Raw genomic sequence first — 20,488 nt, forward strand, 5'->3', positions numbered from 1 at the left:
CCTCACCCACCGGAGATCTAGTTTCCTCCCCACCCATCTCCACATCTCCCCTCCTGTTCTCCAGAGAAGTCATCCATCTTCTACAAATTCATTCACAGATATCTACTCTGCCTTGTTCATCTGCCATGTCCCCACCATCCTAATCAGTGCCCAGAACATTAGGAGGTGCTCGGTAAATAGGAAATAGCTGCCAGACACCTGTATCTAGATTTCTCACACACACCTAAATTGTAACAGGTCCAAAGCTAAAATATTTTCTTTCCCAAAGTTTCACATCTTAAATATATCCATTTGCCACTGAGCCATGAAACCTTGAGAATCTTTTACTACTCTCAAGTATACTCAATGTTTAATGCTAAATCATAAATGATTTTCCTTCCATAGTTTTTTCATATTCATTTCCCTCATTTCAAGTTATTACTGCATCCACTTACTAATCAAGAGAGTCTCCTACTAACTGATCCCTCTGTATGTATTCTGCAACATCAAAGTTTCTCAACTGTAGCTGATGAAAGATGAAACTTCTCTTTTTTATTTTTTGGCCATGCTGTGCGGTTTCTGGGGTGTTTGTTAGTTCTCCAATCAGGGTCTGAACCTGGGTCCTCAGCAATGAGAGCATGGAGTCCTAACCGGGGGATCACTGGGGAAATTCTCTTTTTTTTAAAAAATGTAGAGATTTTACCTGGGATTCAAGGCTCTTCAGAGGCTTATCTTCCATTTTAGTCCTATACACACCTTAAATTCTAATCAAATAGAACTGTTTGTTGTTGTCTAGACAAGTATTTAATGCTCCAACCCATGTATTTTCATTCCCAATTACTAGTGTTGGCACATAACAGCTCAACGAGGTTCGCTGAATGCCTTCTTGTTGAAATCCTGCTCCTTCTAAACAGTTCACTTAAAACACCATTTTCTTCACCAAGATTTAACTGCTTTCATCCAGAGCTCTTTCTCCCATCTTTTCTAGTCCTTTTGCCACTGAACCCTTCCGCAGCTGGGGATCACGCCCATTCCTCCAGGAGCCTCAAAGTTGGTAGAGTTCCTCACTTCGCTTTTGTATCTATTGCAGCATCTAACACAACACTCTGCACAAAGCAGATAATCAGTAAATGTTTGACTTTACCTTCTGTTATTCTAACTCTGGAGTTCCACTTCGACCTCTCTGTTCCTCATTAAATAAAAAAATTGCTTTTCCCAATTAACACAGTAGTATTTGTTGTTGTTCAGTTGCCCAGTTGTGTCCGACTCTCTGAGACCCCATGGACTGCAGCACGCCAGGCCTCCCTGTCCCTCACCATTTTCAGAAGTTTGCCTAAGTTCATGTCCATTGCATTGGTGATGCCAGCCAGCCATCTTATCCTCTGACGCCCTCTTCTCCTTCTGCCCTCAATCTTTCCCAGCATCAAGGACTTTAATATGTACCAAATTTCAATTATTTAGTACTGGCGGCTGAGTGAGAGACCCATGCAATGTCTCTGCCCGAACTGCCAAACAAAATGTCAAACTACTTCTTGCTCTCATGCACTCTAATCAAGGAGCAAAAGCATGTGGCTCAGGATTATAAAAATAAAACAGAAGGGCTTATAAAAATAATTTAAAACATCCAACCAAACAAAAACACTGAAATTTTCAGAACAGATTCAGCCCAGAAACTAACACACAGAGTAGAACAGGGATTCTAAAGTATAGGTACTCAGTCCATAGCACCTGAGATTCTTCTGCAAGAGCAAAAAACAAGCAAGACCACATGTGTGAGGGACTCCAATCACCCGGAGTACACAGGACTGAGCTGGCACTCAGGAGAGGTGATATGTACCTTTCAGTTCAGATTCCAGAGGGAAGTTTCCTGTTACTTGAAAAGCGAAAAAGAAAATACATGTTGCTGGGCCAGGGGGACAGTGCTAAAACCTGTCCCAAGGGCTCTGCCAGACTCTACATCAGGCTGAGGGAGAGACGTCCTGTGAGTCAGCGTGGAGCTCGAGTGGACTGGCACAACCAATCCTGAGAGCTGGAGAAGGAGCTTTCTGGAAACTGAACTGTGGACCAGGGGCCTCCCAGCTTCTCCTTTCTCCTTCTCCTTCTTCCGCCTCTCCCCAACTCCTGCTCTCAAACATCCGCCTCACTAGTTGCGCAGGAGAGCCAGTTACACGTTCCTCCCCATCTTCAGATGCATCACCCAAACTCAAACCTCAAACATTCTTCCTCACCTCTTCCCACACAACCCAAAGGATTGTAGTCAAGAACACCAGAGAATAGTTTCATCAATAAATCAATTTATTTAAAAGAATATGTTACAATTAATTACACTAAGTGACATTACCAAACAATTTTAGAGTGGTTAGCTCTATAACAAGGAATGAAAGAAACACTGTTAGCCATTACGTGTCTGTGTATTTTCTCTTCACATTTCCTAAATCACAAATAAAAAATACAAGATACTGCAGTGAAAATACAATTAGAGTTTCTCTCAAATAAATTAAAAGTGTGCATGGTTTGGGGAAAACTGAAGCCCAGCTCACTGGCTTACAAAGGGGGCGTGATAAAAAACTGGTGTCCAAGTTTAGCAGTTGGCCAGTGCCTCCACCCACATCACTCCCCTCTTCGATTCTGTTCCTCCCCACAACCCTAAGCTTCCCACACATCCTAGATGACTCCTGAGGAGTGAGCTGACGCCACTGTGTATATGAGTGAGCCTTGGCATGACGTGCTCAGGTTTAGAGGAAGAAGGAGGCAGGAGGTGAAACCGGAAGGTGGGGGACTAACGACGCACACCCACCACCTCTCCTCTCTGAGTATTCAACCACATCACCCTTCCAAAGGGAAGCTAATGTGACACCGTGAATCTGGAAGGAACATAGTGGGTATGCTGGGGCCCAACAGACCAAGTGGTTTCTACTGCTGAATCAATCCAGAGAACACCAAGAACAGAAGGGAGGGCACCGCTGTCCCTCTAGGTTTGGAGACTTCGGGTCACCCAGGATGCCATCCCCTTTAAGAAAACTGCCTTCCAGAGCCAGGTCCCCGAGTTGGCAAATTCTGAAATGAGAGACAGAGGTGTCACCTCCCATCAGAGCCCTATCCTGCTGCTCCAAGCACTGGATTTGGAGGTACAAGAGGGAGTGACCCAAAGCTACTGGCCTGGGCAAAGGATGAAACCAGATGGGCCAGGTATGGGGATGCGGAACATTTACCTAATTCCTCCCTGAGAGCTGTCCAGGCCTAGAAGCTGCCCTGAGCACGCACCTGTGCTGAGCTTAGACCTAGAGCAAGGGGAGGGGAGAAAAATGGGGAGTAAAATCAAACTATGAAGAGCAGAAAACCCGAAGCACAGGCCAAGGTAAACTTCCTACAGAGATAGGCTTCTCAGGGCCTGCATTTTCTCCTGACCCATGACAGCTCTGAGCTTTTATCAAAGAGGATGGGAACTCTCTGTGGGGGTGAAAGGGGAGAAGACCAGGGCGATCCTGCTGGCTTTGCTGCAGGCAAAGCAAGGTGCAGGGGGACCTCTCCATTTCCTGGAGACAATTTGCAAAAAAAAAAGACTGTGGAGAAGCCTCCCTGAGCAGAACCCAGGACTGAGAAAGATAGTAGGGATTCGAGAAAGGAAATGCCGAGTTAAGAGGGAAAGGGTATCACACAAACACTACTTCATGCAAAGAAGAGCTTGACCCTAGGAGCTGCACAGCCCCCGAGACCTCTGCCTCCATCGCAGGACACCTGCTGTGAGCGGGAGAGCCGAGAAAGCCTTCCTCTGGGCCTTCCCTCCTTCCCCTTCTCCCCAAGCTGGGGCAGCCTCAAGTAGGCGCTGGCCCTTAACATATTCTCCCAACAGGCTAACCATCCAATGGGCCCCACCCCATCTCCAAGTGCCAAATGAGTGCCAGGTCAGGGCAGGAGGGAGGGAACAACACACACTACGAGCACCCCCGCTGCTCTCACATCTGGACTCCAGGATTTGTTCATTCCTTTCCCACTCTGACAGAATAGGAGCAAACTGCTATTTTTAAAGTGTGAACAGAGCTGGGGCCAAAAACCTCTTCAGCTCCTTGGAGTGGGCAATCAACGTATCTTCTTCCCATGGTCCTCTGGCTCATTATTAAATTCATTTATGCCAGAAGAAGTAAATTCTGTGCCAAAGCCTCCAAAGCAGGGCTCACTCTCTGCGACTTTAAACACAGCTTCCTTACAGTTTGCACTCTGCGTTCCCGCCTGGTTTGGAGAAGGCGAGGAAAGATAGGATGTCCTACATAATACCACACCCCCCGGGGCAAGTGCGTGCCAGGGTAACAGAGTGAGAGAGAAAGTAAAGCACCTCACAACCACCTGCAGAAACAAGTTACAGAGAAAGAAACTTCAAACCACCCCAACACCGCTCAGTGACTACAGCCAACTATGGTTGCCTCCCAGTTAGACAAAGCAAAAGATGCCACTCTGTGAAGGCTTTTGTGCAGAAGGCAAAGAAAAAAGTAAAAGAGGCTCAAAGATGTGTTTCAGACGCAGCAGAGCCTGACTAAGAGCTCTCAACACCATCTCTTTGGAGCCTGGGGGTTGAGAATGTTGCTCCTGCTGCTCTCACGTCAGGAGGGCAGCCTTTGCGAGAGCGCCATTCTCAACCCCCAGTCAGCCCTGGCCCCAGACCCAGGAATGCAGTTCTTAGGTCTCAAAAGGTCTAACTGCAAGGTCAGATGAGGAGATCTTTTAAGGGGCAAAAATATTTTCCTTCAATCTCCTTTTAATTAAAAGTTGAGATCCAACCCAAATTAACCATATTCCTACTGTTCCTTCCTGGGTCCTCAGCTGGCTTAGACGGGTTATGGTTTTGCTTGGCTCAAGGCTTTGGGGATATGGTCAGATCCTTCCCCAACATGGTTGTTTAAGGAAGTCACAGAGAACCTAAGTTACGGTGTTACCGGTCAGGAACGGAGTAGGAAGAAGCTTACATACACACCGCCTTTCTTCTTTCCTCCCCTACCTAAGTCCAATCTTTGTGCCTAAAGGTATCAGCTTTGACTCTGGTCCCGAGCACAATCCCTGCTTTACAAACAGCAGAGAAATGGGCAATCATGACCATGAGGTGTTTCAGGGGTCTGGGCATCAACCTCCTGAGCCCCACTTCCCCTTCATTCTTGGCCTGCTGAGGAGAAGCACACAGGGGGCCCATGGGAAGCAGGAAGATGTGGAATGTGGCTAAGAGCCATGAGTGAAAGAGAAAGAAACGGACCAAGAACGTTGTCTTGGAATCAAGAGAGACCACACCAAGTCTTCAGATGCTCCCTGCAGGTCTGCAGCCCCACTGCCCTTGAAAAACACACTTCTTTCTCCTCCCCAGCAGCCTCTTGAAGATAAAAGAAACTATGCTCCTTGCTCCTCAGACTCTATGGCAACCCATGGTCCAAAATCTTCATTCAATACAAAAAAGGGGGAAAACCCAAGCAGGTTGTAAACTTTTCGAGTCCTTCATGAGGAGAGGTATTTTTCCCTGTAAAATTTTTTTTTTCCTTTTTAAAGTTTGTTTCAAAATAAAGAGAGCAAGAGAGAAATCATGAGTTCTAGTGAAAGGTGTGTAAAAACACAAGCTAAAAAAGGTACTGCCATCAATATGAAATTTAAAAAGAAATATATATATGTATATACGTGCAGCTAATTTGCGTATATATAATTTTTACATACATACATATATATGTCTGAACAGTGCAAATGGATGGAGTTCATAGTTCCAGTTCTAAAAATATGGTACAAGGAGAGTCTGTTGGTATGAGGCCCAGAGGAAAGGACAAAGATCCCTTTGGCGAATTGGTTGGGCTTGTTTCTTTTCCTGTCTTAACTCAGCTGACTCCTGGTGCTGACCCATCTATTGTTCTCTACCAGCTCAATTACAGAGATATGAAACTCAGAGGGATTATTAATGACACTTAGTTTAGGGCTTTTGAATATAATGACTTTTTTCCTTTTTCTCTTCTTTTGTGTTAATGGTTACTCTGTCTGACATGGGAGATGAAAGGGATAAGAGGATGAGGGTGAAGAGAAGGAACAGGGTAATGAGAGGCTAGGTGGCCACATCCCTCTGCTGTGACCTCGCCATCTGGAAAATGTTCTGAAAGGAAAAAAAGACAAGAGTTACTGGGAAGCCTCAGGCGTCTTCACCTCCTCCCATCCAGAGACAATCCCTCACACAGAAAATGTACGACTGGATGACTCGACTCGACACGATGGGCCTCTTCACTGGACACAACTTTCCACCAAGAGTCACAGCCTTTTAGAGCTGGAAGGGACCCAGGATGTTACTTATCTGGCTCAGTCTTTCAGTCTCACAGATAAGAAAAGATGAGAAAACTGACATCCAGGGAGGCCAATTTGAACAGAATCACAGAGAGAAAAATGGCTAGGAGAGAATCCAGATCTGATCCCCAGAGCCCTGTGTGCCTCCTACAAAACCAAGAATATAAATGTTCATATTCCTTACTTTACTTTCTGAACCTCTCTTTTAAATTCTGTTCCATCACTAGCAGGTACAGACAGCAGGAAAGCAGCAGCGACACACACACACACACACACACACACACACACACTCGGTTACCCTACACGCGCTTTAACATCTCATCGAGTCAGGACTAAAGCTAAGTACAACTGCCCTTCTGCATCAGAACAACATGGAGGGCAACTGATAAAAAGGCAGGCAGAGGAGGGTCCATGAAGTCACAGGAGATGAACAGCCTGTGGCCAACAGCCACCCTCTTGACAAGGGAAACAGGGCTTTTTTGCACAGTCTGGTTTAGCATCCAAGGCTAATGACCTCACTGGAAAAGTATCCTGGCTCATGTGGGATGACTGGTCTCTAACTAATACTCCTAGAAGAGTGTCCTGGCTCATGTGGGATGACTGGTCTCTAACTAATACTCCTAAAAGAGAATCCTGGCTCAAGTGGGATGACAAGTCTGTAACTAATATTCCTAGAAAGTGTCCTGGCTCATGTGGGATGATCGGTCTCTAACTAATCCTCCTGGAGGAGTGTCCTGGCTCATGTGGGATGACTGATCTCTAACTAATACTCCTAGAAGAGTGCCCTGGCTCACGTGGGATGACCAGTCTCTAACTAATACTCCTAGAAGAGCATCCTGGCTCATGTGGGATAACCAGTCTCTAACCAATGTTCCTAGAAAGATGGAAATGAGGGCCCCAGGTATTTGGATAAAGGAGTGTACATTTTAAACAAACAAACAAAGATGAAAAGGTCAATTCAAGATTGTTTAGAATTACCTCTTTTCTCCACTTGAGCTCGCAGAACACCCTCTCGAAGCATTCATGCATGTAATTAAACTGAAAAAAGACAAAGCAACATTCACTGCCTTCTCCAGACCAGGCATCACAAAACCACCCTTTGAACTCCTACCCAGAGTCACCTTCCAAACTTGCTCAGCCTGAGAAAAACCTTAAGAGACTCCATAAAACCCAGGCCTGGCTCATCTGCTATTCTCTGGCTCCTTCTAGTGGTAACTGTGAGTCAAGAGGAAAGTGAAACTGCTAATCCTACTAGGGCTTAAAGGAAAGACAGAAGAACCTGGGGATCTATGATTTAAACAGGTTCAGATCTCTACTGTTATCCCTACAGCTCCATTTATGCATTTAGCTTTTGGAGAACTTTAAACCCAATCTACCTTCCCCAAGCATGTTTCCCCAACCATCACTCACATATGGTGTGAAGATTTTAACCCATCGAGGCTTCTTCTCTCCTCGTGCATATTCAAAACAGAAGGCCATTCCTTCTTCATCTGTATCCCATCGCTGCATCTCATCCCATTCAAATGCTATTACCTGGTTCTGAACAATCGAGAGCATAAGTTTGAGAATGCTGGGGAGCTTAGGTAAGATGGTTCTGAACCAGGCAGCAGAAAAGAAATGTAGAGATGTCTATAGCATTTCATGGAAAAGACGGACAGAAGAATAAAAGTCAACGTAAACAGCCAGTGAAGGTGAGGAGCAGTGTGCACCCAGAGCCTAGGTATCCCAGTCAGAACAGTTCTGATTTCACTCTCCTCCACCCCAAGTAGGAACTAAAACATAGCAAGTGAGCATCCAAGCATTCCCGGTGTTCCTGGTCCTGCCCCCTGGCCTCCTGGTGCATGCTCAGTGGGCTCTCACCTCCAGCTGTCCTTCTTCAGTGCAGGCATGCAATTTAAAGTGCGTGATGCTGATGGCTGTGATAACATGCCCCTTCCTCCTGGAGTCGCAGGCACAGTGGGGGAAGATAATTTCATTGTAGCCCTCACAAGTCCTTAGCATGTTGAGGTACTAGGGGGAAAAAAAAGGGAAAGAGAAACAGTGCTACTCTGGAACTATACCATCCTCAAGAGCTGCTGAGAAGGTACATAAGAACCAAGAAAACCCTCACAACCTATAGACCGTGCCTCTGGGCTCACATTCATTGTTAAGCTGGGACAGAACTCCTGGATGATCTTTCAGCCTCCTTCTAACTTCCACCTCCATACTTCAACCCTTGTCTCTTTCTCTACTTAAAGAAGATAAATAAATGAAGCCAGAAGAGAGACTGCAACCAAGACTCTGAGGAGGGAACTCATAATGCCACTCAGTCCAGCCCTCTATTTTCACTGTACCTAAGCGACAAAATAAAATCTGAGAACTAATGTTTCTCGTGCCCTCTCCAATCAAAAGTTAAGAGTGATCTCAGTGATGAGGATTAAACCACCCAAATCTCATATTCATAAAAGGTTTAAGCTGAGGGAAACTTAAAAGTTAGTCACTTTATAGGAACCCAGAATAATGAGACTTGCTTAATGTTACACGCAATAATAAGTGGTACAACCAGGGTTACAAATCAGGTTTAATTTGTAGGCCTCTGATCCTTTTTCTCTATTACCAACTAGTCCCCTTCAGCCCCACTGTCCCCTGGGTCTCCAGCATACATGTCTCCTTAAAAAGCATCTGGATCCGAATCAAGTGACCTATGTGACCCTCACAGGTGCAACGCTCCCCAGAGAGGTCTCTGAACTCTTTTGACTCTTTTCCTCCACAGTTAAGGCTAGCCTCTCTCTTCCTTAACACCACTTGGAATTGAGCGGGGACAGCATAAAAGAGAAGGAGCGGCAAGGAAAGAGGGAGAGAAACAGAGGGAAGATGGTAAGAACAAAAGACGACGCATGGACTCTGACCTGGTTTCCTCACAGACTGCCGGGACACAAGCAAACAGTCTTGCATCTGTGTGACACCACCATCCGCATGTCACCCAGGAAGAACAGGCATAGTGGGAATGTGTGCAGAGAGAGTTAGAGAGAAGACAAAGGTGGAGCCCCCTAGCTGATTTCAACTAGACGGGTAAGGAAGTTAGAACACGCTGGAGAGCTGCCTTCTGCCTCACCAAGAGAAGAGACACAGGCACAAAAAAGACTACGCAACTGCCGAGGGGCGGCGCCCAGCACTTTCTCTGCTGCCACCAGGGACTGTCTGAGGAGGCCTGAGGGCCGGGGCAGGAAGGAGTCACACCACAGGCTCCCTTCCCTACTCTGCAGTTACGTCTGCTCAGGTAAAATCACCACCACTTTAAAGGTGGAAACTTACAAAAGGGGCGCAGGAACACGGGGTCAGTGTCCGTTCAGAAATGCCAAAATCCTCGTTTGCGTCATTCTCCCTCTGTCTCCTTCCTTCCATTACCCCACTGATCACGCTTTATCATCAGCCTCCCTGAGGCAGCGATAAACTGCCTAGCCCTTCTACTGGCACTATGATCAAAAGAAATCTCTGGCTACTTCATTCTGGCAAATATGACAGGCAGTGGATGATACAGGAAAGAACTCTTCTGGGGTTATGACAAGACAGGAGACAGTGCACCGAAGAGTGAGCCAGCTCCTGGGCCCAGAGGCCCTGGGCTTGAATCCTGGCCCCATCACTTCCTAAATGCGCAATCTTGGGCAAGTTATTTGAACTCAAGCAAATTACTAAACCTAGGAGCCTTAGTTTCCTCCTCCAGAGAAACAGAAATAATAATATTAAATAGCATCTATACCATACAGCTATTTGTAATCTTTGAAAGTACTTAGTACATAAGCATAGTACTTAGTACATAATTAGGTATCCAATATATGACAGCTACAAAAAATAATTTTAAAGGCTCCATTAAGGTAAAGTATCACTGGGAAACTTAAGATTTTCCCCAAATTATCAGGTCAGATAGTATTTCTCAGCTTTAAGAGGGCAATCTCTATATTCCAGGATTTGTAGAAAGTACAGAGAAGAAATATTTAAAATTTTACATGTATCAAAATTTCCAAAAGGGAAGTTAACCTTTGTTTTCAAACATATTTACTTAAAGGTATAACTATGTATCTGTTTGAATTTCAAACAAAAATTACCCTGTCCATTCTCCTTTCATATTAAATGTTTAATAAATGTGTATCCTCAATTAGCTTCTCTGATTTGCATACCACTTAGATGATGGCCCCACATTAGGCAAGAGAAGAGGACAGGTATGGCCTGGGACATTTTATAAACATTCACTGTACAGCAAGATAGGTAAATACCAAAATAGGGCAGTTATTAAGGCAGAGACAAAGTACTTAACAGAGCAAACACTTTCGGGGCAGGGATGGAGATCCATTCTGGAGAACTCTCCGTTCTCCCAAACTTCCTGCGGAGGGTCAAACCAGATCTAACATTGAAATCAAGGCCTGAGAGGAACCATGAGAACCAACTCTCCCAAATTTCAAGGGCAGCAATTCTCAAGCACCTGAAGTTTCAGATTCATTAGGGTGCTTCTGTAAAAATCTTCACAAAGATTTCTAGATCTTGCCCCTAGAGATTCCAGCTTAGTATATGTGAGGTAGAGTCCAGAACTATGCACTTGAAGCAGGCTTCACAAGTGATTCCTGTGTAACTGAGCTGGGGACTACACTTTGAGAAACAGTGACCTCCACATATACCACTTTGTGTGAAATTATTAAAAATTACATTGACAAACACAAACTCAGAAACTTCTATTTGTCAGTTCAATAATGGCAAGACATAAGTTATACACATTCACTGTTTGAAAGAGAGTAAAAAAAGACACAGAGAAAAAAGAAAAAACAAGTCTTGCATACATTCTATTCTCAACCATCCAAATTTGAGATTCAATCTAACTTTGTAAATAAGTAAGAAACAAAATCATTTTGATCATCCTGGGTATTACAAACTATGGCAAAGGTATGAGCTATCCTCTGTATGTGGGGAGCAAAGGAACTTCCACAAAGCTTATTTATCTGTTAAGAACTTTGTGATGTTTCGTCAAGACTCTACTTGATAGCAAGCAATCCTAACATCCTCAATTTACAAAAAAGAAACTGAAAGTGAGAAGTTTGTGAATGGCTGAAAGTCTCACAGTTATCTGGCAAAACATCGTAGTGATCGGGCCCAATCTTAGGCCTCTCAACATGCTAAGCTATTACACATAATGGTGTCAAGCCCCGCAGGCTCTGAGAGGTCCATCTGAGGCGCAAGTGTCAGTGTGCTGACCACGACCACCGTCTAGGCTAACGTCTCTGAACACTAACACCTGAGTAAAATCCAAACTTTTTGGGGGGCGTAGGAGAAGGCAATGGCACCCCACTCCTGTACTCTTGCCTGGAAAATCCCATGGATGGAGGAGCCTGGTAGGCTGCAGTCCATGGGGTCGCGAAGAGTTGGACACGACTGAGTGACCTCACTTTCCCTTTTCACTTTCATGCACTGGAGAAGGAGATGGCAACCCACTCCAGTGTTCCTGCCTGGAGAATCCCAGGGACGGGAGAGCCTGGTGGGCTGCCGTCTATGGGGTCGCAGAGTCGGACACGACTGAAGCGACTTAGCAGCAGCAGCAGCAGGAGGTCTTTACAGTCTCAGGTTGCAATATTACATGGCCAGTACAAACTGTACACAGGCACCAGGCTTTCAGGAGAACACATCCCATAAATGTTTATGCATGCTTATATGGATACTCAGTTAAGACGACCCAGGGGAAGAGCGACGCACGGACTGCACTTGAGTTCTTCACCTTGTATGACAAGATACAAACTTGAGTCTAAGAAATAACTTCATAACAGATTACTATGTTTATTAAACTCAGACTTGCTATATTTTGCCACAGAACAACTCAAACTTATTTATTTCTCTAGCACCTTGCATTGTGCCTGGCACACACTTGGTGCTCAACAAATATTTTTTGTAAATGTATAAATGGAAGATAGTGCCTTTAGAGTGCTATATGTACAAAGAAACAGTATGTATTCCACGTTCAGAAGCTTTTATGAAATTACTTTGATTCTGTTGGTTTTGACAAAGGCAAACAACTACTGCAGGGGTTAACAGGCCTTTTCACCAAAAGATGCAGACGTTTTGGTCAGAATTATGCATTAATATATAGAAGACAATACCATTAAATAAGAGGTGGAAGCTGAGTTTTAAAATCTTGTCTCCCACACAGCGAAATCTCCTTAACCAAAATTCTGCCAAGACTTAATTCCATTTAAAAGATTTGGGGAATGTCTATTTTAGCCTGTTGGTATGCAGAACACTGGTAGATGGTTCCCTCTTTGTCATATGAGTGATAAAATAAATATCCCATCTAGATATAAGACTAGGAGCTAAATAAGTTCAGTGGCTAACTTGTTTGTATTCTTATTTCAAACATTCCCTCCTAAAAACTTCTCAGAAAGTACAAAAGAAACTCAAGTGGCCTATTAGAATTATTACCAATGCAATTACTGCGTTCTGTAAAAACTGTGCTCAACTGCTCAGCTGTATCTGATTCTTTGCAACTCCATGCACTGTAGCCCACCAGGCTCCTCTAACCATGGAATTTTCCAGGCAAGAATACTGGAGTGAACTGTGATTTCCTACTCCATTGTGTAAAAACTATTAGGAAAAACTATAATTGGAAAATTTTCAACTATATGAACTGGCAAGGAAAGAAGTTTTAAAATGATATGAGTAGAGTCTTTATAAATGTTCTTTATACATTTTATTTTTGAGAAGTTTCATCTTTCCATTTATGATAGATATAAATTCAAAACTATTTTTGAAATATTCTAAGAATATCATAGTAGCCCTCCACAGATATTCACACAGAACTTTCTGTGGTGATGAAAATGTTCCATATCTGAGTTGTCCAATACAGTAGCTACTAGCAACTCACTCAATACCTGAAATGTGCTAATGCATCTGAGGAATTGAATTTTAAATTTTATTTAAGTTAAATAAATTTAAAATTAAATTCAAGTAGCCACACGAGGCTAGTAGCTATGGAATCAAACCGCACAGCTCTAGGATATCACACTAACCAAGAGCACTACTACTGAGCATCAATGAGCAACTGCAGAGATGGGAGCTGTGAAAACAAATGACTTCGCCACTGCTAAACCACAACTAAAATAATTTCTAATATTAAACACCTAACTATTAATTCTCACAGAATTTTATTTTTTATCATATTAAATGTCTGTACTTCTTTTAGGCCTTTTTATTATAAAAAAGAATATTGTTTAGTAATCACTAATAATAAAGTTATATACCCATATATAAAACAATAAGCTCTTTGTGTGCTAAATAGAGGAACACAACAGACTTTATATCAAGCTCTATATCCCCCTCCTTTTTTGTTTCTCTGGCTGCACCATGTGGCACTCAGAATCTTAGTTCCCCGACCTGGGACTGAATCCATGCCGCTGCCTTGGGAGTGAAGAGTCTTAACTACTGGACTACTGGGTAAGTACCCCACTCCTTTTTAAATCAGTTAAGTCACTGACCAGGTTGCAACATCTTTCAAAAATGACTAGAACAACATTTAAAAGATAAGAAGAGAAATTTTCAAAAGACACATGAAAAGATGCTCAACATTTTTAATTATTAGATATGCAAATCAAAACTATAATGAGGCATCACCTCATACCAGTCAGAATGGCTATCAAAAAGTCTACAAATAACAAATGCTGGAGAGGGTGTAGGGAAAAGGTAACCCTCCAACACTGTTGGTGGGAATGTAAGCCAATGCAGCCACTATGGAAAAGAGTATGCAGATGCCTCATAACACTAAAAATAGAATTCCCATATGATCCAGCAATCCCATTCCTGGGCATATATCCAGACAAAACTATAATTCAAAAAGAGATCATCATACTAAGTGAAGTAAGTCAGAAGGAGAAAGACAAATACCATATGATTTCATTTACATGTGGAATCTAAAAAAAGGCTACAAATGGACTTATCACAACTACTTATATGTGGAATATAAAAAATAATACAAATGAATACATACAGAAAACAGACTCACAGACTTCAATAAACAAACTTATAATTTTCAAAGGGGAAAGGTGGGGGTGGGGAGGAAAAATTAGGAGTTTGGGATTAATATATAGAAACTACTATATATAAAACAGATAATCAACAAAGACCTACTGTATAGCACAGAGAACTGTACTCAATATTCTGTAATAAACCTATATGGGAAAACAATCTGAAAAAGAATGGATATATGTACAACTGAATCACTTTGCTGTATACCTGAAACTAACACAACATTGTAAATCACCTATTCGCCAATATAAAATTAAATTAAATTTAAAAAGGGATAAGGGGTATTTTATAAAGAGATTATGGAACATAAACCTACCATGACCATTTTCCTTTGTTCATACAGCTTCTGTAATTGGTAGGATTTTTCCTCTGCTTTGATGTAACCTTTTTTCACATCATCAACAGCCTGTCACCAAAACAAAGGCAAGGAAGAAAGAAATGTAAAAGTTATTGTCAAGTACATTCTTGATAAAAATAAAGGGATACGGATTCACAATAATTTCACAATAATTCCTATCCATCTGGACCATCATCATCACTGCCTGTGAACTCTGCAACTCTTATTCTAGGTCTGTCCTGTTAAGAGATTTAAATTCCGGTTAATTTATACACGTGAAATAATTACAGAACACTGAAAGCTAGTTCACAATACTGTGTTAAAGATAACGATGGAGTAGCAAAAATGTGTGACATAAACAGTAAGTGATGCATGCAGCTAGAACAGGAAAGCTTATTGCTGACTGTAGTCATCAAGAAGTCTTGGCTGGACCCCACAGGACAGGCTGAATAGGAGAAACTTCAGGCTAAAGTCAGGAAACAGAAACGGGTTTGAATTTAAATATATTCAGGAGACAGACCTGCCTGGTCAGAATAAAGGATACATGTTAGTGGACAATGAAAAATAACTCTGGATGCACAGGTTAACAGAACATGAAGGATCCCAAAGAGCAGGCATAGGAATTTAGACTTAAGGACAGTAGAGAGCTAAAATAAATAGTAAAAAGTTGTTGTTTCAGAAAGATTGATCTCTACACGACTGCCAAATGACTTAAGCTAAGAAGAGAATGAAACAAGGAAGAGCAATGATACTGTGGTACTTTAAGCATGAAGTGAAACAAGACCTTAGTCCAGCGGGGTAGCAACTGGAAGAGAGAAGTGATAAATCTGAGACCATAAACAGAAAAGCTTCCAGCAAGGATCTGATATAGAAATGAAGGCATCCAGATATAATATACTAAACTATTCCTGGTTCAGCTGTATGAAACATACATCCCCTTCCCAACCTTACTCCACCTCTCCTCCACTCTAAGAAAAACTTTAAAAATCCAATGGAAGGGAAAACTGATCTTTGGGAGGAAAAAAAAAGAAAAAGAACAAACAGAATCATTTGTCCAGAGCATTCAGGATCTACCCTCAGTGAGTTACTCCAAAGACAACCCTACGCAGACACCAGGCAGGGAACCACCTGAATCTTCATCAGAAAACTGCAGATTTCCTTCAGGTAGAAATCATTCCCCAAGTCTTTTATAGGAAAACATTTGCCAATTAGAATGAATTCAGGATTGAAGTCAAGAGACGAGTTCAAATTCTAGCTGTCACCTACCCATATTTGAGTAAGTCACTTAAACCCTCTCAGTCTGCAAAACAAGAATAAAATCCATCTTGAAGGTAGACAACAAGATAAAAGATGTTAATAGCTTTGTGAAATATATATAAATAGTTATTATTACTATCATTGATACTGGCATCATTTGCCTGTTCTAAGAACCACACAAGGATATATCCTCCCTAGGACTGCCACTGGAAAGAGTATCCCAGTGTCTCCCCGGTCCTAGCCAACACAAGCGAGGATTCACTTAGGCAGAGAGATTATATTCACAGAGGGGATGCTCAACGAGAATTGCCACCAACGTCCTGCAGAACCTGAACGCTATCACCAAAAGACCTGGTGCTCCAGCTAGATCAAATTTAAATCAGTTAGACTGAAAAAGTTGTGAGAGAAGTAAAGAGGGAAAACAAACAAATACTGGTTTATCAATTCAGTATCTCTAATACCTAGAACTGTCCGACTGGTAACAGCACTTAAGCACTTACTGATGACCATTTCCCCTGGGCAGAGGTGGGCCAGAGTGAACATCTACTCCAGCAACTCTAAGTGAACTATTTTCGTGTGGGGCAGTAAAAATGTTCTCTCCTCACTCATTTCTAACCAAGATTATACTGCTTGACTAGCTGAGTGGAAAACATAAGTATCAGGACACTAGATTCCTTTTTCTCTTCATTGAAAAAAATTTATGAAATAAAAGAGATAACATAGTTTTTTAAAATATGTATTACTAAGAGGTGCCTAACCAAAACAAGTTTGATCACACAGCCTCATTCCAGATATTGTTAAGCACTGTAAGCAGTTTTTTGTGATATTCCTTTCATAATTCTAAATGTCATGCTTATGCTAATTCCTTAAATTGTCAATTTTAGACAATGTTGACTTTCGTGTTAAAAATAATAAGTTTTGGGCTTCCCTAGTGGCCCAGTGGTGAAGAATCCTCTTGCCAATGTAGAAGACATGGGTTTAACCCTTGACCCCAGAAGAGCTCACATGCCTCGGAGCAACTAAGCCCGTGTGCCACAACTACTGAGCCTGTGCTCTAGAGCCCAGGAGCTGCAACTACTGAATCCACATGCCACAGCTACTGAAGCCTGCGTGCCCTAGAGGCCATGCTCCACAAAAAAAGAAGTCACCGCAATACAACTAGAGAGTAGCCTCCTGCTCACCTAACTAGAGAGACTCCTCGCACAGCAATGAAGACCCAGCATAGCCATAAATAAACAAATTATTTTTTAAAATAAATATAAAGAGTTAAAAAAAAGAAGTTTTAGGGACTACCCTGGTGGTCCAGTGGTTGAGCATCCATGCTTCCACTGCAGAGGGCATGGGTTCAATCCCTGGTTGGAGAACTAGGATCCCGCATACCATAATGTACAGCCAAAAACAGTAACGTTTTAGCTTTCATATACCACTCCTGCACTCTCTTCTTCCTCTAACATCTCAATAAAAATTAAATCAGTAATCAGTATTGAATACTGTACTCAATACATTATTATAAGCATGTAAACATTGTTCACAACTAAATCACGTGCTGTTACCAGGGCTTCCTTTCTTATACATTTTGTTCTCCTTTTAGGTTAACCGCCTTATGTTTGTAACTTTCCACATGCCTCTTACCAATTCTTCCACAATAACCAAACACTAAACGCCTATTGACTCATTCAAACATTCATTTTCTAAAAACTGTTGACCATTCTCATCTATTACGTCTCCGCCTATTCTCTTCACAAGGTTTACGCCTCTTAAAATCCACTATGATTATTCTAATAAGCTTTCAAAAAGTAGTTTAAATGTGTGTTTAATCTGCTAGGTTTAGCCAGAAATTAAATATATCCTACTATGGATTTTGACTTTATTTTTTAAGGAAAAGGCACATTACTATCATTATTATCTACTATTTCATCAATTCTAAGGTGCATAGTTTTCTCACATTTTATCATTCCTATAATTGGGACACATCTTATAATCAATGATATATGTTGTTTAATTGGTAGCTTTTTTCTCTTAGCAGTACATAACATACTAGTGCATCTTACAACTGATGGTATCTTAGAATTGATGAGATGCATGAGACAGTCCCACCATCCAAATATGATACAAAAAATCAACTAAAATTAAGTGAGGGAAAATTTTCAGTATTATTTTCCAAAAGGCACAATTGTTTACCTAGTCAATCATAAAATCATTTGAGCTGCTGTGTACTGCTGGGAATGTAAAATGGTACAGCTGCTATGGAAAACAGTGAGGCGGTTCCTCAAAAAATTAAAAATAGAATTTCCCTATGATCCAGCCATTGACCATGGTTCTGGGGATATTAAAAGCAGAATTTTGAAGAGACATTTACATAACCCTGTTCATAACAGCATTATTCATAATAGCCAAGAGGTAAAAGCAACCCAAATGTCCATCCACAAATGAATAAACAAAATGTGATATACACATATAATGGCACATTATTATTCAGCCTTAATAACATGCTGCTGCTGCTGTTGCTAAGTCGCTTCAGTCATTAATAACATGAATAAGCCTTAAAGACATTATGCTAAATAAAATAAGCAAGTCACAAAAGACAAATAATGTATCATTCCACTTACATGAGATAACTAAAGTAGTCAAGTTCACAGAAAGTAGAATGGGAGTTGCCATAAGTCGGGGAGAGGAAAATGAGTTGTTTAATGGGTAGAATTTGTTTCGCAGAGGAAAAAGTTCTGGAGATCTATTGCATAATGAAGTGAATTTAACACTACTGAACTGCACATTTTTAAACGGTTGAGAGTAAAAAAAAACAAAAACAAAACCTTACCAAATCATAAATATATACAGTCTATTGTGTCAGCTACACCTCAATAAAGCTGTTTAAAAAACTGAAGAAACAGGAGAGTTCAAAAAGTTCTGGGGTATGAGACACTGATACAAAAATAAAAGCTTTTCTATCTAAAACTTTTCCACCTAAATGTTTCGGTCTGTTGTTGTTTAGTTGCTAAGTTGTGTCCAATTCTTTGCAACCCCATATATACAGCCCACCAGGCTTCTCTGTCCATGGGATTTCCGAGCCAAGAATACTGGAGTAGGGGTTACCACTTCCTTCTCCAGGGAATTTTCCCGACCCAGGGATCAAACCTCTGTCTATATTGGCAGGTGGATTTTTTACCACTGAGCCACCAGGGAAGCCAGCCCTACTTTTGTTTTACAGTTTTATAATTCAAAAAGTAATTTCACAAGCTCTGCTTTGTTTAAAGTTTGATACTGATTTTTTAAAAAAAGTGAAGTACTACTATTACCCTTTAACAGATCGGAAAACAGATTTTTTTTTTAATTTTTAAAGTTCATTAAATTCCAGAATTGATTTTTAAAGAATTCTCTGTGTAAATATGAATATTGGCACGTTTGACTTTAACAAAACATTTTACTAAATCAACCATGTCTAAGAACTATTAGAAAATCTGCAAGCAATAAATGCTGGAGAGGGTGTGGAGAAAAGGGAACCCTCCTACACTGTTGGTGGGAATGCAAACTAGTACAGCCACTATGGAGAACAGTGTGGAGATTCCCTAAAAAATTGCAAATAGAACTACCTTATGACCCAGCAATCCCACTGCTGGGTATACACACCGAGGAAACCAGAATTGAAAGAGACACATGTACCCCAATGTTCATCGCAGCACTGTTTATAATAGCCAGGACATGGAAACAACCTAGATGTCCATCAGCAGATGAATGGATAAGAAAGCTTTGGTACATGTACACAATGGAGTATTACTCAGCCGTTAAAAAGAATTCATTTGAATCAGTTCTGATGAGATGGATGAAACTGGAGCCGATTATACAGAGTGAAGTAAGCCAGAAAGAAAAACACCAATACAGTATACTAACACATATATATGGAATTTAGAAAGATGGCAATGATGACCCTGTATGCAAGACAGGAAAAAAGACACAGCTGTGTATAACGGACTTTTGGACTCAGAGAGAGAGGGAGAGGGCGGGATGATTTGGGAGAATGGCATTCTATCATGTATACTATCATGTAAGAATTGAATCGCCAGTCTATGTCTGACGCAGGATACAGCATGCTTGGGGCTGGTGCATGGGGATCACCCACAGAGATGTTATGGGGAGGGAGGTGGGAGGGGGTTTCATGTTTGGGAACACATGTAAGAATTAAAGATTTTAAAATTTAATTAAAAAAAAAAAAAAAAAAGAATCCAAAAAAAAAAAAAAAGAACTATTAGGCAGAAAGACAAAAAAAGTGATATGGCTCCAGACCATGAAAGTAAAAGCTAATTTAGCTTATAAGACAAGAACAATAGGAATAATATATATAATTTTATTACAAAATTTAAAAACAAAACAAAACACAACATTCTAGTTCTAGAAAACCCAAAAGGTGTTATTGATGCTAATTTCTATGAGTTTGCTGTGCTACCATACACAAGTCAAGAAATTAAAGAAACCATTAAATATTTAGAAACATTTAACATCAGAAGCTTGAAACTCTAACTGTATGTAGTAGCCCCTCAAAAAGCCACAACTTGCATTTTTAAAAAGGTATTTTCTCTACAA

The 20,488-nt window shown here is 41.4% G+C and overlaps 1 protein-coding gene across 1 annotated transcript in view; it reads right to left on the reverse strand.

Annotated features, from left to right (window-relative positions):
• Positions 1–4,576: 4,576 nt before the first annotated feature.
• The window catches only part of SNX27 (sorting nexin 27), a 79,848-nt gene continuing 63,936 nt past the window's right edge, over positions 4,577–20,488 (reverse strand). The window contains exons 8-12 of the mRNA XM_068963876.1: positions 14,633–14,722; positions 8,140–8,289; positions 7,690–7,818; positions 7,258–7,317; positions 4,577–6,094 (exon numbers count right to left, since the gene is read on the reverse strand). Of these exons, the coding sequence (XP_068819977.1) occupies positions 6,047–6,094; positions 7,258–7,317; positions 7,690–7,818; positions 8,140–8,289; positions 14,633–14,722 (477 nt within the window). The 3' untranslated portion in view covers positions 4,577–6,046. The remainder of the gene's footprint in view (positions 6,095–7,257; positions 7,318–7,689; positions 7,819–8,139; positions 8,290–14,632; positions 14,723–20,488) is intronic.

This window comes from Capricornis sumatraensis, chromosome 2 (genome assembly GCF_032405125.1).
Source record: "Capricornis sumatraensis isolate serow.1 chromosome 2, serow.2, whole genome shotgun sequence".
In the NCBI taxonomy this organism is placed as follows: Eukaryota; Metazoa; Chordata; class Mammalia; order Artiodactyla; family Bovidae; genus Capricornis; species Capricornis sumatraensis.